Genomic DNA, 16,608 nt, shown 5'->3' with positions numbered 1-16,608 from the left:
ATATTACTCAGCCATAATAAGGAACGAAATTGAGTCATTTGTTGAGACGTGGATGGATCTAGAGAGTGTCATACAGAGTGAAGTAAGTCAGAAAGAGAAAAACAAATATCGTATATTAATGCATGTATGTGGAACCTAGAAAAATGGTACAGATGAACCGGTTTGCAAGGCAGAAACAGAGACACAGATGTAGAGAACAAACATATGGACACCAAGGGAGGAAAGTGGTGGGGGGTGGGGGGATGGTGGTGGTGTAATGAATTGGGAGATTGGGATTGACATATATACACATATATATAGATAACTAATAAGAACCTGCTGTATAAAAAAATAAAATAAAATTCAAAAAAATAAAAATAAAAAAGTATACAGTTCAGGGACTTCCCTGGTGGTCCAGTGGTTAACACTTCACCTTCCAATGCAGGAGGGACGGGTTCGATCCCTGGTTGGGGAAGCTAAGATCCCACATGCCTTGGAGCCAAAAAAAAAGGATAAAACAGAAGCAATATTGTAGCAAATTCAATAAAGACTTTAAAAATGGTCCACATCAAAAAAAATCTTTAAAAAATAAAGCATACAGTTCAGTGATTTTTACTAAACTTGTACAACATCCCATTATCGAATTCCAGAACATTTTCATCATCCCCAGAATAAATCTTATACTATTAGCACTCACTCTTTTTTCTACCCTTCAGTTTTCTGCAGCCCTAGGCTACCATTAAATTCTCTGTCTCTATAGATTTGCCTATTTCAGATATTTCATATAAATAGAATCATACAATATGTGGTCTTTTGTGACTTTTTTTACCTAGCATAATATTTTCAGGGTTCATGTATGTTGTAGTGTGTATCAGTATTTCATTCCTTTTGATTGCTGAATAATATTCCATTTTAAGGTTATATCACATTTCAGTGATATCCATTCATCAGTTGATAGACACTTGGGTTGTTTTTACTTTTTGGCTATTATGAATAATGCTGCTATGAACATTGTGTACAAGTTTTTCTGTGGACATGTCTTCAGTTCTCTTGGGTATATACCTACAAGTGGAATTGCTGGATCATATGATAACTACTTTTAACATTTTGAGAAAATGCCAAACTTTTCCAAAGTAACTACATTATTTTACAATCCTGCCAACAATGTATGAGAGTTGCAGTTTCTCCACATCCTTGTCAACACTTGCTATTGTCTGATCTTTGGATTATAGCTATCCTAGTATGTGTGAAATAGTGTGTCACTGTGGTTTTGATTTGCCTTTCCCTAATGATGTTGAGCATCTTTTCATGTGTGTTGGCACATCTTTTGTACATCTTCTTTTAAGAATGTCTATTCAGATCCTTTACTCATTTTTAAAATGAGCTGTCTTTTTATTATTGATTTGTAAGAGTTCTTTATAAATTTTATTATTGAGTTGTAAGAATTTTTATCAGATTTATGATTTACAGTTATTTTGTCCCATTGTGTAGGTTGTCTGTTCACTTTCTTAGTGGTATCATTTGAAGCACAAAAGTTTTTAATTTCAGTGTAGTCCAGTTTATTTTTTCTTTGGTTGCTTGTGCTTTAGGTGTTATCTAAGAAACCATTGCCTAACCCAGGTCACAAAGATTTATTCCTATGCTTTGCTAAGAGTTTTATAGTTTTAGCTCTCATATTTAGGTCTCTGATCCATTTTAAGTTAAGTTTACATATGGTGTGAGGAAGAGGTCCAACTTCATTCCTTTTCATGTGGCTATCTCTTCTGTTTTTAAGGTAACAAGAATGTGGTAACCAGAGAGCACTTAGACCGTATGAAGAATAGCTGCATCGTTTGTAACATGGGACATTCCAACACGGAGATTGACGTGGTAAGTTCAAGTGACTCATCATTGGGTTTTGGTTTTTTTTTTCTCTCTCCTTCCCAAGAAACATAAACTAGAAGAAGAAAGAGCAGGGTCACCAGCCATCGTAAACATAACTGTACTGGTAGAGCTGTTCACAGTCTGTTCACTCACTAGCCTTATGGCTTGTGCGTATGGATTCTACAAAGCTTCTTTATCTCAACTTAATCATTTCAAATGATTGGTTTTTTTCCACCTAAGCTTGATACCTACTTGTACTGTAAGCCATTTTATCTTTATGATTAGGATTAAGAGCTGGGTAAACTCAAAACTACAAAAAGCATACAATAAATGTGAGTCAGTGTGCTAGTCAGTATTTTGGAGAGATTTGATTTTGCCATAAAGGTGAGATTAGTAGGTTGGTCCAAGCAAACAAGTCAAGGGAGGGAAATCTATGGGCTGGGATGAGAGCACTGCTTAAGATTGACTGGGTCTGTCAAATATGGTGGTTTCCCTTTTCTCTCCCTCTTTTATGGGGCTAGGTCTCCCCTTAACATATTTTCCAAACTGTAGTATTGGATCTATAGATGTCACAATCAATTCAGTAGCATGTGTTCCTCAAACCTGGAAAACCTATAGCTGTGGTTCTCTAGTTCTATTATAGTCACCTAAAATTTTCTGATCCAACAGAACATTTGATCCTACTAAGGTGCCCAAGTAATAGTTAATAGAAGTGTTATTTATTTCTTTTCAGACTTACCAAAGTATCTCTCAGTGTGACTTTCACTCTGGTTTTAAGTTTTTATGGCATTTTTCTGACACAACTGTATTTCTCTCTGAGTAAATGGCTCAAGCAAAGCATGCTTTCATCTCCACTGAGGGCTGCTCTGATTGAGCTTCAGCATTGCCAGGTAAGGATCAGTTGATATACTGAGAGCCTGTGGGATATCTATTTTAAATGGTTTCTCCTTTTAACTCTGTGCTCTATTCTTCTGTTATTAAAAATAGCTGGGAAAACAACCTACCAAAGCCTGTTTCTACCCTTGAGGTTTTGGAGTGGCATGGCTCCATTACTCTGTCTTACCATGATATTTTGCTTATAATGAGTAATTTATTTAGTTTGTGTTTTTGAGGGATTTTTTGTTGTTGTTGTTTTGAGGGGTTTTTTGTTTGGTTTGGTTTTTTGGTTAAGTTTCACTTTTGTGCCATACTGCCCGTTTACTAAATGGTCAAAGGTATCAATATTTCTAAAACTATCTAGCCTATGATTGTCCTTTTCTGGATTGATCTGCTTGTAGAGCCCCCAGATGGAAAAATCTTAAAGGGAAGTGGTCATGCTCTGAGCGCTGAAGTGAAATCTTCTAAGTTAAGCGAACAGGGAAGGAATTTCCGTTCTAAACCCTCAAGAAGCTCTAAAATAAAGATAATTTCAATGCAGTCATGTAATTTTTATATTTTTACTTTATCTCATTTCATCCTCTTGACCACCCCACGAGGCAGTATTCTTATTCCTGATTTTCAGTTGGGAAAATAAAAGCTTAAGTACATTGTTCAGTCATAGCCGTTGGTTCAAAAATGAAATTGAAGCACAAAATTCAGGTTTTTTGACTTCAAGTCCAGTTTTTTTGTTTTTGTTTTTCTGTATGTTTTGTTTGTTTTTTTAGTTTTTTAGTTTGGTTTTTTGTTTTGTTTTTTGGCCGTGCTTCACAGTTTGCAGGATCTTAGTTCCCTGACCTGACCAGGGATTGAACCTGGGCTCAGGCTCAGGCAGTGAAATCGCCGAGTCCTAACACTGGACTACCAGGGAATTCCCTGTTTTTCTGTATGTTATACTATGATCTCCTCATGCTTTTTAGATTACCTTCAAATTGTGGTGGTAATCTCTTCTCCAAAGGCAGCCCAGATATAAGTAATCTCTCAGGATAAAGGCCAGGAGACTCTTTACCTTCAATCATAAATATTTATTGTGTGATTGCTATATGCCAGGTCCTGCTCTATATGCTTGGGATCAGTGCACAAAACAGGCAAAGATTCCTACCCTCATGGAACTTATATTTTATGAGAAAAAGGACAATAGACATAATAAGTAAAATTTATAGTATGTTAGAAGGTGAAAGCACCGTAGAAAAAAGAAAAAGCAGAGCATGGTAAGGGGAAATCAAGAGTGCTGGGTTGTAATTTTAGATAGAGGGATCAAGGCATAAGCCTCATTAATAAGGTGATGGTTGAGCATATCTGAAGGAATTAACCATGTTGACTTTTAGGTGAAGGACATTTCACGATGAGGGAACAGCCAGAGCTAATGCCCCAATGCGCGAGTTGCCTAGTCTGTTTGAGGATCAACAATGAGGCCAGTATGACTAGAGCAGAAGAGCATGGGGCGGGCTTCCCTGGTGGCGCAGTGGTTGAGAGTCCGCCTGCCAATGCAGGGGACACGGGTTCGTGCCCCGGTCCGGGAAGATCCCACATGCTGCGGGGCGGCTAGGCCCGTGAGCCATGGCCGCTGAGCCTGTGCGTCTGTAGCCTGTGCTCTGCAATGGGAGAGGCCACAACAGTGAGAGGCCCGCGTACTGCAAAAAAAAAAAAAAAGCATGGGGCAGGGAAGAGTGGAAAATGAGGTCAGAGAGGTAATTAGCCACATCTTATAAGACCTCAGAGGCCATTGTAAGAACTCCTGATTGTGTTCTGAGAGGAATATGGAGCCACTGTAGGATTTATGCCTTCTGTTTTAAAAGGATGATTTTTTATTATAAAAGTGTCACCCTGGCTGCTGCATTGAGACTAGACCTTTTGCAGGTATTGCTAGGTAGCCCCAGTATCTGCCACTGCCACTAGCCAAGAGCCATCTTTCAACTGTCTTCGTGCTCTTCTTAGCAGAAAGTATATGACTAAACTAAGTGATCCAGAAAGGGAGATGTTCAGAATGACTTTGGAAAAGTTTAATTATGCAACTTTCAATGTAGTGTCACAGGGCATGCAAAACGAAATTTAAGGAAATAGCAAACTCAACTAAACATTGATTCCAGAATGTTCATTCACTACTTAGCAAATTTGTGTTGAGTACTCGCTCTGCTCTGTGCTAAGTACTAATTGGCTGAAGAAATAACAGTGAACAATATGCCTGCTTTCCTGGAGCTTATATTCTACTGTGGGAAACAATTACTAAATAGACAGTTATGGACTTCCCTGGTGACACAGTTGTTAAGAATCTGCCTGCCAGGGCTTCCCTTGTGGTGCAGTGGTTGAGAGTCTGCCTGCCGATGCAGGGGACGCGGGTTCGGCCCCGGTCCGGGAAGATCCCACATGCCTGCGGAGCAGCTGGGCCTGTGAGCCATGGCCGCTAAGCCTGCGCGTCCGGAGCCTGTGCTCTGCAATGGGAGAGCCACAGCAGTGAGAGGCCCATGTATTGCAAAAAAAAAATTAAAAAAAAGAATCTGCCTGCCAATGCAGGGGACATGGGTTCAAGCCCTGGTCTGGGATCCCACATGCCGCAGAGCAACTAAGCCCGTGTGCCACAACTACTGAGCCTGCACTCTAGAGCCCGCGAGCCACAACTACTGAGCCCATGCGCCACAACTGCCGAAGCCCATGCGCCTAGAGCCCGTGCCCTGCAACAAGAGAAGCCACCACAATGAGAAGCCCGCACACCGCAATGAAGAGTAGCCCCCACTCGCTGCAACTAGAGAAAGCCCGCGTGCAGCAACGAAGACCCAACACAGCCAAAAAAAAGTAGACAGTTATTTTCAGTTAGTGCCTAATACTAAAGTAAAACAGAAAGATGAGGACATTGAGGTTGCTATTTAATTAGGGTGATCAAAGAAGGTGTCTTTGAGGAGATAACATTTGAACAAAAACTTGAATGACCATTCTATTCAGAGAGAATGGTGAGTCAAGACCATGAGGTAGAAACATGCTTGATGTGTTTGAGGAACAGAAAAGATGCCATTGTGGCAGGAACAGAATGGGCAAGGGGATGAGGATAAGAGGCAGCAAGGAGGTAGTGGGTTATGTACAGCTTCGTAGGCCATGGTACGGACTTTAGATTTTATTCTGCATACAAGTGAAGCCATTGGAAGGTTTTGAGTGGATGACTGATGAAATCTGACATACGTTTTAAAAAATAACCTTGGCTGTTGTATGAAGAAAACACTTCTGGAGCTTGAGTGGTGATAGGGACGATAGCAAACTCTTTCAGTATTTCCAACAATAGAAGGAGGTAGCTTGGATTAGATGGATAAACAATGGAGGTGATAAGAAGTGATATATTGTGAAGGTAGGACCAGTGGGCTTTGCTACATGGATTGGATGCAGAGTGTGATAAAAAGAGATGAATCACTGTAAGTTAACTCAGCAAAACTGGGAAGGAAAGTGACTTGGTAAATTTTTATCCAGAGCTTTTAGTGATCAAAAATGTAAGGATCTTTTTTTGTGGAGGAATTTACAGTTTACCTAACCTTGAGATGTTGACTGCTGCATTTTTAGGAAGCAATTGCTCATGGAAAGAGTTGGTCCTTTAGAAAACTGCATTTTTTTCTGAAAAATAATACCATGAATACTTAGGGGACCTGTGATAGGGATGTGCTCTTAGCTGCCTTTTGTCCAAGTCTTTCTGTCACATACTTCCTTTCTCTTGAAAAGAAACCTGCTTACCCGTATATATCACATAGACAGCCTGTGTGACTGTAAGCTTCACAGTTCAGGTGGTTAAACCATTATGTGCACATGCTTTAAAAGTTTTTGCCAGCCTGGGCTACACTGGTGGTGCAGTGGTTAAGAATCCACCTGCCAATGCAGGGGACATGGGTTCGAGCCTGGGTCCGGGAAGATCCCACATGCCGCGGAGTGGCTAAGCCTGTGCGCCACAACTACTGAGCCTGCGCGCCTAGAGCCCGTGCTCCGCAACAAGAGAAGCCACTGCAGTGAGAAGCCCATGCACCGCAACGAAGAGTAGACCCCGCTCGCCACAGCTAGAGGAAGCCTGAGTGCAGCAACAAAGACCCAATGCAGCCAAAAGTAATAAATAAATAAAGTAAATAAATTTAAAAAAAAAAGTTTTTGCCAGCCAGAGAATTACAGCCTGAGACTTGCTACTGACTCCATGCTTCGCAGGACTAGAACCACAGCTGTTTTTGGCTTTACAGTGGGACGTACACCTAGTTTGGGAAGGGAGTGGGCATAGGGGACCTTTTTCCTGGTAGATTGCTTAGTGATTATAAATCCACAGAAAAGACATTGGATGTCTTTAAGAGAAATTCTTGTAAAACTGTTCTAGCCATAGGAAACACTTCTCTCAAGGAGTGTAAATGCCAAATAGACTTTAATAGTTTATTGGAACTGCATGGGCAGTGCTGGGGATAACTTAACCAAGTTGCTCTTCAAACCCCATTTTAAACCCTCAGGTCTTTTGCTTGCATCATAGCCATCCCAGTGCTCTAGTAAATTGCCTCTACTAAGCACTGATCATTTTTATGATGTTCCTAAGAAGTTCCCTTTCCTTGATTCCGCCACATCTTTTTTCCCAGGGAATATTTCCTAAGACAAGAGACTCTTGTTATCATTGTGTCAGCTCTTTAGTTCCAGTCATCAAGATTGCTTGTCCAATGGAAGATTGGGAGTATGAAACATTAAGAACTTGAAACACTTAAAGTCCCATTATCTCAATAAAAAAATTGCTAGTGTTACCAAAGAGTATCTCTTGGCTCTACATGGTTATTGTCCTCCATGGTGATATTTCTAAAGGCTGAGGGATTTACTCTGTATATCCTTAACGTCCCCAAATGGCCTATTTGCTTAAATTCTTTTTAACTCTATTTATAGTATTTATTTATAAAATTTCTTTTTAAAATCTTAATTTTAAAGTAGTACTTCCTCAATTTAAAATTCAAGCAACATAAATACGTATAAAGTAAGAAGCAAAAAATTTACAAAATTGAGGTTACAGCATATTATTTCTGCAACTTGATTTTTTCACTTAATAATGTATGGTTTTCATGTTAACAAATACAGATCTACTAATTTCTTTTTTTTGAGAATTACATTATATTCCATTGTATGGAATTATCCTGATTTACTTAGCCATTCCCATGTTGATTTACATTTTTTGCTATTATAAATAATGTTGGGTTAAACATTCGTGGGCACTTATATTTCTGAACTTGAACAAGTATTTCTATAGGATAGAGCCCTAAAAGTGAATTTGATTGGTCAAAGATTAGGTACATATGAAATTTTGTTAGCTACTGCCAAATTGCCCTCTAGAAAGGTTGAACTAATTTATGAAACTTGACATCAGAAGAGATTTTATATTTCCCATCTACCTAATAAAGAAATGGTCCAGACCATTAATAAAGTCCTGAATATACTGAATCTAATTATAATTATATGTCTTTCTTTCCCACTAGATTAGTAAAGAAAAGAAGATACAGTCCCTGTCAATAAACAGCTCACAGTCTAGTAGAGGAGTCCACAGTCTTATCTATAATAGTGTTCTTTGCTATAATGCCTAGCATACAGTATGTACTCCAGTAAATGATTGTCATATAACGGAAGTGTTTCTCTTTATTTGCCTGATAACTACTATTTGGCAGAACTTCTCAATTTTACCAACTTGAGCCAATGGGTAGTCTTAGAGTACAGACTCCCTTTCTATTTTAGGCATTGCCTCTTGGAAGAAGGAAGTTGTTGCCTTAAGTCTAAACCCTGTGACTGTTATTTGATTACTGCTGTTAATAAACTTAACATTTCTTCTCTTCTCGGAATATACAATATACAGAAATGGAAGGAGGGTGAGCCATTGGGAGCTTTACTCTACCATTAAGCATTGCTCTAAAGGCTACCTCACATTTGCACTTAGGTCACAAAGCTTCTGTAACTTTAGGGTGAACCACCATCATTGAGAAGGTGGAACCTGGGATGTTGGGACATGAGAGCAGAACCTTGGGCCCCGGCATGCTATGTGTAGGACATTCATTCTCCTCTAACTAATCTCACTCAGCTCTGACCCTCCTGTTTTCTGTGTCTCTTCAGCACTTATGTATTCAGTTTGCACTGTATTAATTTGCACTTGTTTGCATGTTGCTTCATAAGTATTAAAGGCTTTTATCCCCTCACATATGTATTGTTTTGTGTCCCGAACTAAAGTATGAGCTTTTTGAAGGCAGAAACCATGTCTTTGGTTTCTTTTGTATTTCCCATAGCACCTTTTACTGTGCTCAGCAGAGAGTGGGCGCACAGTATATGTTGTGGAATGACATCCTGAGTGATCTCTCCCTGGCTGGGCCTAAGATTAAATTCCCTGAAATGGAACAGTCCTAACCAACCCAGGACAGGTATTCTCCATCTGGCATGTTGGTTGCTTCTTTCAACTTGCTATCTGAAATGGCTCCCTTCCACATCTTTCCATCCAGAAAGTGGGACTTGGCATGGCTGATGGTGTGCTTGCTGTATTGTGTTCCAGGCGAGTCTTCGGACACCAGAACTGACCTGGGAGCGAGTGAGATCCCAAGTTGACCATGTAATATGGCCTGATGGCAAGAGGATAGTGTTGCTGGCAGAGGTAAGACCTGAGGCTGGAGAAGTTCACCCCTGACAGGAGAGACTGCAGTACCCATGTCTCCTCCCCTTCATATTCTCTCATACTTTCAACTCCTCTTAAGAATAAGCTTAACTACTTTACCAATGGATTTTACATCTAATTGTGAAAGGTCTTTTCATTCAGCAATTAAGAAACTATTTTGGTTTCCCACTTTTCACCAATTATCCTGTCTCTCTATGTCACTCTACAGGTTGAGTCAGACAATGGCTTATTACTGTGGAAGGAATTAATGGATAGAACCATTGCCACTTTGAGTGATGCTTATAAAGAGATAATGTCATTTGTGGGATGGTTTAATCAGGAAGCACAAAGTAGATATTTCTGACTGTAACTAAGATAATCTTAGGCAAACTCTGAGAAGGTCATGTCTTTGCTAATAGATTCCCTGTTTCTGAGTGTCCATTCCCCTAAACTGAGCCAGACGTGTAGTAGATACCCAGCTATGTATTGGTTGTATGATTGATATTTCCCTTTCCTGGCTTCTTCTAGCTCAGCCTTACTCTTGACTTTCAGGCCACTTAGACTCCCATGTCAATGTTTGGCCACTTTTCCTTTCTTGACAGCTTCTCTTTCCTATCCTAGATTTCTGACAGCTGTAACAATGCCCCCTGTTTTTACCTTAACACTTTCTCTTCTTCAGGGAAAGATACCAAGATTACAAGGGGGACAATAATACTTTCCTTGAGTTTTGATTTTCAGTCTTTTTTTTTAATTAAAGAAACTGAAAATGAAAACATATACTGTCTTCATCTAGAGGCCTTTAAATTTATTTTTGAGTCTTCTTCCTATTCTCTTCACTTTTTCTCACCTTATCTCACCTTCTCAAATACTTAAGGGCATCTATAAAGTATGTACAGGAGTGTGTACAGGGAGGGGATCGGCAGGTTGTTAAATATTCACTAATTGCTTTAAAGTCAGCCCACTGTCTGGTGACTTATTTCTAGGTCCCATCTAGTAATTTTGGTGACAAAAGCTAGCACCATAGTTGTTTTTGGCTACAATGGTTGAGCAGAAAACGTGGTCAAGCTTCCTAGGAAATAAAGTAGGAAAGAATGGCATTGGGGGGAAGGTTCTAGTCATTCTAACTCTGAATCACCCACTGGAAATACATGACTGCCCTTGAATTCAGGAGAACCAGGTTGAGGAAAAAGCACAGAAACCATCACAGCTTCCTAAGTCAAAAAATATCTCCCATCACGACCTGGAGAGGTTGCCCTTGGATTTGACCAGATCATTGTTTAGGACAGTTTTTCGAAGGAATATCGATGCCTCAGAAGGAAGATATTCTGTTGTAGAAAGTAGAAAATTCAAGGGAAATATACCCTCCCTTGGCATAAGCCTCAGTATCATGTGACTATCTCTATTCCTTTTTACATAAACGCAGAGATCTTTTATCTTATTATCTTCATCAGATTTTCCAGAATTTCTTAACATTTCACTCAAATGTCAATCAGTTCATTTCCACTGACTGAACACCTGCCTTTTGTCCAGCATGTTAGTTGGGAAGTGTTTGGAAAATGGCTGTCGTGTTCTTCCCTCACTCCTCAAAGCCAGAGACTTCATCTAACCAACCCATTTGTGTGTTAACCTTTGCTTTCTAGGGCCGTCTGCTAAACCTAAGCTGCTCCACAGTGCCTACATTTGTGCTCTCGATCACCGCAACTACTCAGGTAAGGCCTCCAGAGTGGGGAAGCAGTGGGCTGGAAAGAGTCATTAGCCCATCAGGGTTTCACTTGATATGGGGTAGATTGCTGTGAATGGCACGTCAGCATCCATTTCTCTGCTTTTCTAGGCTCTTGCCTTGATAGAACTCTACAATGCTCCTGAGGGTCGCTATAAGCAGGATGTCTACCTGTTGCCCAAGAAAATGGGTAAGCATGAGTTCTTCTATCCCAGTCCTTACCAAGAAGTTCAGAGTCAGAGGCTAAGGGAAGTTTGGGGGCATTATATTTCTTAGGGATAGAAAAAAGATATCTTCATCTTGTAAAGTAGGAGCTAGGATTCTTAGATTTCATCCACAGTTGATTTATCATGTTTTCCAAATAGGTTGTCCTAATGAAGTAAGGACATTTTGCTGTGATTTAGTTTACCTGCCTGTGAATTTTAAGGATTTTCCCAAAGTATCTATTACACAAGAAAAAAATCTCAAAGGAAAAAAAAAACTCTTCCCCCCACAAGAAAGAGGAATCATCTCCTACCTTGTGACATCTGACTTACTCCAGTTCTAGGCTGCTAAGTAGCTCCTACCAAACTTTTCTCAGACCAAGAAGACTTTCATACTACACCTTCTAACTCTGACCCTGTTGCTTCAGGCCAAAGGAAAGACTCTTAATAGCTTCTGTTAAGAGTTTAGTTATGTGGCCGTTTCGTATAGGAGAAACATTAAACTGTCTTAAATTTTTAACGAACCTGCTTCAAACACCTGAACTGATACTGTATGTTTATAAACTCCCAAGCCAAAGATCAGGGAATAAATCAGCTTCTGGTTTTGTTTTGCTTCAGCATTAGATGCACAGCAACTGTGAGAAGTTGACATATTATCCCTTTAATAGACACCTTGGAAGAATATAAAAAAGTAGAACAGTCCATAACTGAATGTATAATGAAGTTAGGGAGACCAAACAAATACATAGGAAATGACTCAAAATTCTGAATAAGCAATATGTATTCAGGTAAGAGAATGTACATAGAAACCCATAAGAACTAAGGGTGTAGTGTCCTTCTCAGTCACTCCTTTCGGAGCTCCCCAAGTGTTAGTTTTTCTGAGTGACCTAAAGTATAAAGTACAAGGCAGAACTAAAGTTGGAGCTTCCTGTTTTTGAGTCCACCCACTGTCCCATCCTTTCGTTTAGACTCTAAGGCCTATTGCTTCTTTCATTTCTCACTTTTCTGGGGAGAAGGAAAGGTTCAAGGCTGCAACAGCTTGTAAGGAAGAAATGTTATGACTTTGGAAAGCACTGGGCTTAAGCTCAAGCAACCATTCCTTAGAATTGAGGTCCAGTGAGCAAAAGTTAAGCATTTTTCATTCAGCTCCAAGAATTAGAAGGTGTCTTCCAACTTTTTAAGGCTGGAGAGAACAGCCAGACAAGAGGCAAGAATGCTTATACCAGGTCTTTTGTGATCTTTTGTTCCAGATGAGTATGTGGCCAGCCTACACCTGCCCACCTTTGATGCCCACCTGACCGAGCTGACAGATGAACAGGCCAAGTATCTGGGGCTCAACAAGAATGGGCCCTTCAAGCCCAATTACTACAGGTGCCTTGAACTCCCCATAAAATAGGGAAGCCTGAGTAGTGATGAGCTTCCTGCACTGGAATTGGTCTTTTCATCCATCACCATATTTACATGAACTCAGGAAAATAAACCCACTCCCCCTCACTACCACCCCCAAATGATTCTTTGAGGCCTTCTCCAGACATTAAACAGTGTTCCCTTTCCTGAATTTGCCACTTCATCTTCTTGATATGATGTTTACCCCTGTATGGAGAAAAACTGGCCTTCTTCATTGATGTGAAAAAGCACCACATTTATCTACCCTCACCATACACTGCAGAAAAGTCCCTGCCTCCCCGTTGTACCTTTAGGCCGGCTCTTCATGTCCCAGCATCCCCACAAGCTGATAACATCACAGTCTCATCTTTCTTTTTTCCTGCAGGTATTAAGTTCCTGTAACTCAAGCCAGAAGAAGTTTTAAGGAATAGAACTCCAAGTCTTTTCTCCACTCCTATACAGGAAAGAACCCAGCAAGCTGCTTCTCCAATCAGCTGCCTGCCGTGCTCACCCTATATGTTAGGTTATTTATTTATTAACCTAAATAATAAATGTCGCCTTGGCCCAGAGTGTGGTTGCTGTCCTGAGGGCTGCGAGAGCCGCAGAGGACAGGCTGAGGAAGGAAAGAAATGGGGTTCCCAGTGGATCTTTTGAGTCATTCCCCACTGACTCGGAATCCTCAGCACTGGGCATTGTTCTCTTGTCCAGGCTCAGGAGTTAGTCCATGGATTCCAGACTCCTCCTTCTCTGAGGTTTTCTGGAATAAATTTTTAGCAGCTGCCTTTCTCAGCTTTGGCCATTCCCCAGGTGAGGCCTTTTGGAAGCCACTGAATTAACATGGCCTGGGTTCCCAGCCTTGACCATCACTATCACTGCCTTCTTTATAAAATGGAAGGAAGGAAGGAGTGTTGTGGCTTTGGCAAGCTACACAAAGAACTCAGCTGTGCCTCTGTTTCCTGGGAGTCTCCTTCCTTACCCAGGACTCCTTTCTTCTCCTTGAATATTTATGTCCATTTTAACAATTTCAGGTTCCAAGAGGAATGTGCCTCTATTATTTCCTCAACAGCTCTGATGTTTATCAGACATTTGTTTTGCCCTCTTTCTAACCCAACTAGCCTCTGCTCAGGAAGTGAGGGCCAGCCCCACTGGGGCCCATAATTTTACTTCCTTGTCATTTAACTGGATAATTTCCCAGGAAGCTCCCTACAGATTGGCACTGTCTCAGAAAAGGAGGCTTGTTGTGAAACACTGCTTCCTGAAACTTCCTCCTATTGCCTAAAACTCCTTCTGAAACTGAGCAGGGAAAGGCTTACTTTCCAAGGGATTTGGGAGAGCAGGGCTTCAGAAATGCGACAGATCTTTCAGACCCACAGCTCAACACCCTAAAGAAGCAGAATATATTTATTTGTCTCCTGGGAAGGGCTTTGCAGCTTAACTGGCTAAGCTATACAGAGATGACACCCTAAACTGAATCCAGATGATCAAAGCTAGTTTGAACGTCGTCAGACATTCATCCCTTTGGCCATTGCCATTGAATATGAAACTGAGATCTAACGTCTCTGCAATTTGGTCTGTGGTCTTTCTTCTCTGCTGGGATATCTTTTTATGTTCTGGCCATCTTGGGATTCTGTATTCCAGAGGTAGTTTCTTGAGTAACTCCAACATTACAAAAAATTTGTAATGTGAGCAGCCTGAAATTTTGTGTCCCACCTAAGAGTTGGATTCCTTTTAGAGACTGACCTGTTGGTCTTAAGGGTTCCATTGGGACCAGATTGGTTCTAAGAGTTAAAGTCTGGAGTGGTCCTAGGAATCTTGAATGAAATGAGTCCTTTTTCCCCCTGCTAACCCTGTTTAACACTCTTAGTTTTGTTTTTCCATTTTTCCCCTATCCTGGTCTGCCTCAAAGTCTCAAGACCAAGGTGACCCAAGGAAACACCAGACCACCCACGATCACCATAACCTTCCCACCCTAATTCTGCTCTCCGATTTCTACCTTCTCCAACTTCTCCTGGTCTTCACATATACCCACAGAGCTAGTCTGGAAGTGACCTTCCCTTTGGAGGTAGGGAGGTGGATCTTAGGTAAATGGTTGTTTGCCTCACTAAATAGTACACAGTCTCAGCCCATAGAATCTAGTTCCTCAGAGGCCCGTATGTCTTAGAAAGTACTGGAAAAATGCCACATGCGTGGCTATATTCTTTCATGGAGAAGATCATAAATGCTGAAAATCCCACTAGGCCATTCAATTCTTCCTTTTGCCCACCCTATTCTGGCTTTTGTTTTAATTAATTGGATCCCTTTAACAGAAGATTCAGAAGATGAAATTTGTGTCTCATCTTATATCCAGAGAAGATTCCATTAGGCAGATATCTGGACTCTAGCTTATTATGTTCTTAAGCCAAAGTCATAACCTGCTGTTTCTCAGCAAAGCCTGGCTGCCTGTGGAGCTTACTATGTGCTGATCCTGACAGGACATACTCTGCCTTGAAAATGTGAAGAGACCCATTCCAAATGAAAAAGAGCCACACTGGGCTTCTAGGTTAGGTTGCCCATGTTGCTACCCATGGTGAGGTATTTGCCTCTGAGTTTCAGGTGACCACTCTTCGTCTCTTTCTGGGGACTCTGTGTCATAACCATTAAGGAAAAGGAGGTCCAGGCCTCCTGAGTATTTGGGTTCTACCTTGGTGTTAGAATTTGGTCGTTATTCTTTCTGCCCGTGTAATCAGAACAAATGCATCTTCTTCCCTCGAGCTCTCACCTCAGATTCATCCTAGGTATCTGGAAGCATGGGAAAGAAGACTAATTATAATTAGCTCTTTATATGTGACCCTGGCCTGTGGGGAATCTTACCATTTTCTCTGCAGTGAATTTGTGCTAGTTTTCAAGGTTTTTTGCCTTCTTAATGGAAATACTGTTTTCTTTTTCTCATTAAAAAAAAAAGTATCTGGTCTACCTTTCCTCTGCCCTCCTACCTCCTCATCCTCCCCTCCCATATGAGCACGGCTCCCCATGGCCACATACTCCTGCAAAGCTTTTTTGCTGCTTGGCTTTTCTCTGAACAGATCTGAAATTGCTGCTCCTGTGGTTTTCTCAAAATTAACTTTGTCATGGTTTTAAAAAAGAAATCAAAATGCATTGTTGCATTAAGCTTTTTTAATAAAGGAAAATTACAGGAAAAAATAGGCAACACCAGCAAATTATATGTGGACAAGTTCTAAACTATATATACATACATATATATGTAAAATTATCTAGTTCTCATTGTCATCTTACTGAAAGGAAATAAAACCTCTAAAGATTGCCATATCTGAGAGGCTCTTGGAAATCTTTATGTCTAAGTGATTGTATTAGATCAGCAATAATGAATATGTAATCTCAAAAGATAAATAAAATATTCTTAAAATGGATTCTTGTACTGAGAGTATTCCTTGCTTCAGTGAACTAGGAATTTAGAGATGAGAGAGGCTTCTGGGCAACAGGCTAGAGAGCCTGCTGTAGCGCAAGGATGTGAAAAGCTGAAGCACTTACCAATAGGCATGTTTAAGTGTCCTTAGCCTTGAGTCCCTTGTTCCATGGTGGGTCATTCCACTCATAAATATCACCCTTCCCCCACTGCCCACCCCGTTACGTGTATAAAGAACCTGCTTTCATAAAGCGACCGCTCTGGGGGAGTTGAGAAGTATAGGCTTAAGGCAGAGGAACTAAAGCTTGGTTCTTGGTCCCCCAAGCCCTCTGTGTGCTGCCATAAGCTGGAGAGCACAGAAAGGCAGCTTCCTGTGGTTTGGGACCAAAAGACCCTGACTACAGGACCTGACTATGACATCCAACCAAAGAGAAGAAAGAAATGAATCTAGCAGAGAATTGTCTCTAAGTCAGGTTTTGCCTGAGTACATCATAACCAGAGGATGAGTCCAACTGCCTGT

The 16,608-nt window shown here is 40.7% G+C and overlaps 1 protein-coding gene across 4 annotated transcripts in view; it reads left to right on the top strand.

The window, feature by feature from the left end:
- Positions 1 to 16,092, top strand: part of AHCYL2 (adenosylhomocysteinase like 2) — a 173,311-nt gene extending 157,219 nt beyond the window's left edge. For 2 of the 4 annotated variants that reach the window (XM_060156707.1, XM_060156706.1), the window contains exons 12-17: positions 1,754 to 1,848; positions 9,278 to 9,376; positions 11,017 to 11,085; positions 11,208 to 11,286; positions 12,550 to 12,670; positions 13,071 to 16,092. In XM_060156707.1, coding sequence (XP_060012690.1) covers positions 1,754 to 1,848; positions 9,278 to 9,376; positions 11,017 to 11,085; positions 11,208 to 11,286; positions 12,550 to 12,670; positions 13,071 to 13,077 — 470 coding nt within the window. In that variant the 3' untranslated portion in view covers positions 13,078 to 16,092. Of the gene's footprint in view, positions 1 to 1,753; positions 1,849 to 2,575; positions 2,681 to 9,277; positions 9,377 to 11,016; positions 11,086 to 11,207; positions 11,287 to 12,549 lie in introns of those variants that run through there. The other 2 variants (XM_060156705.1, XM_060156708.1) reach the window with 2 other exon arrangements.
- The last annotated feature ends 516 nt before the right edge of the window (positions 16,093 to 16,608 follow it).

The sequence above is a fragment of the Lagenorhynchus albirostris genome, chromosome 8 (genome assembly GCF_949774975.1).
Source record: "Lagenorhynchus albirostris chromosome 8, mLagAlb1.1, whole genome shotgun sequence".
Taxonomy (NCBI): domain Eukaryota; kingdom Metazoa; phylum Chordata; class Mammalia; order Artiodactyla; family Delphinidae; genus Lagenorhynchus; species Lagenorhynchus albirostris.
The sequence above is the reverse complement of the archived record's forward strand: the minus strand, read 5'-3'. Positions and strand labels throughout refer to the sequence as shown.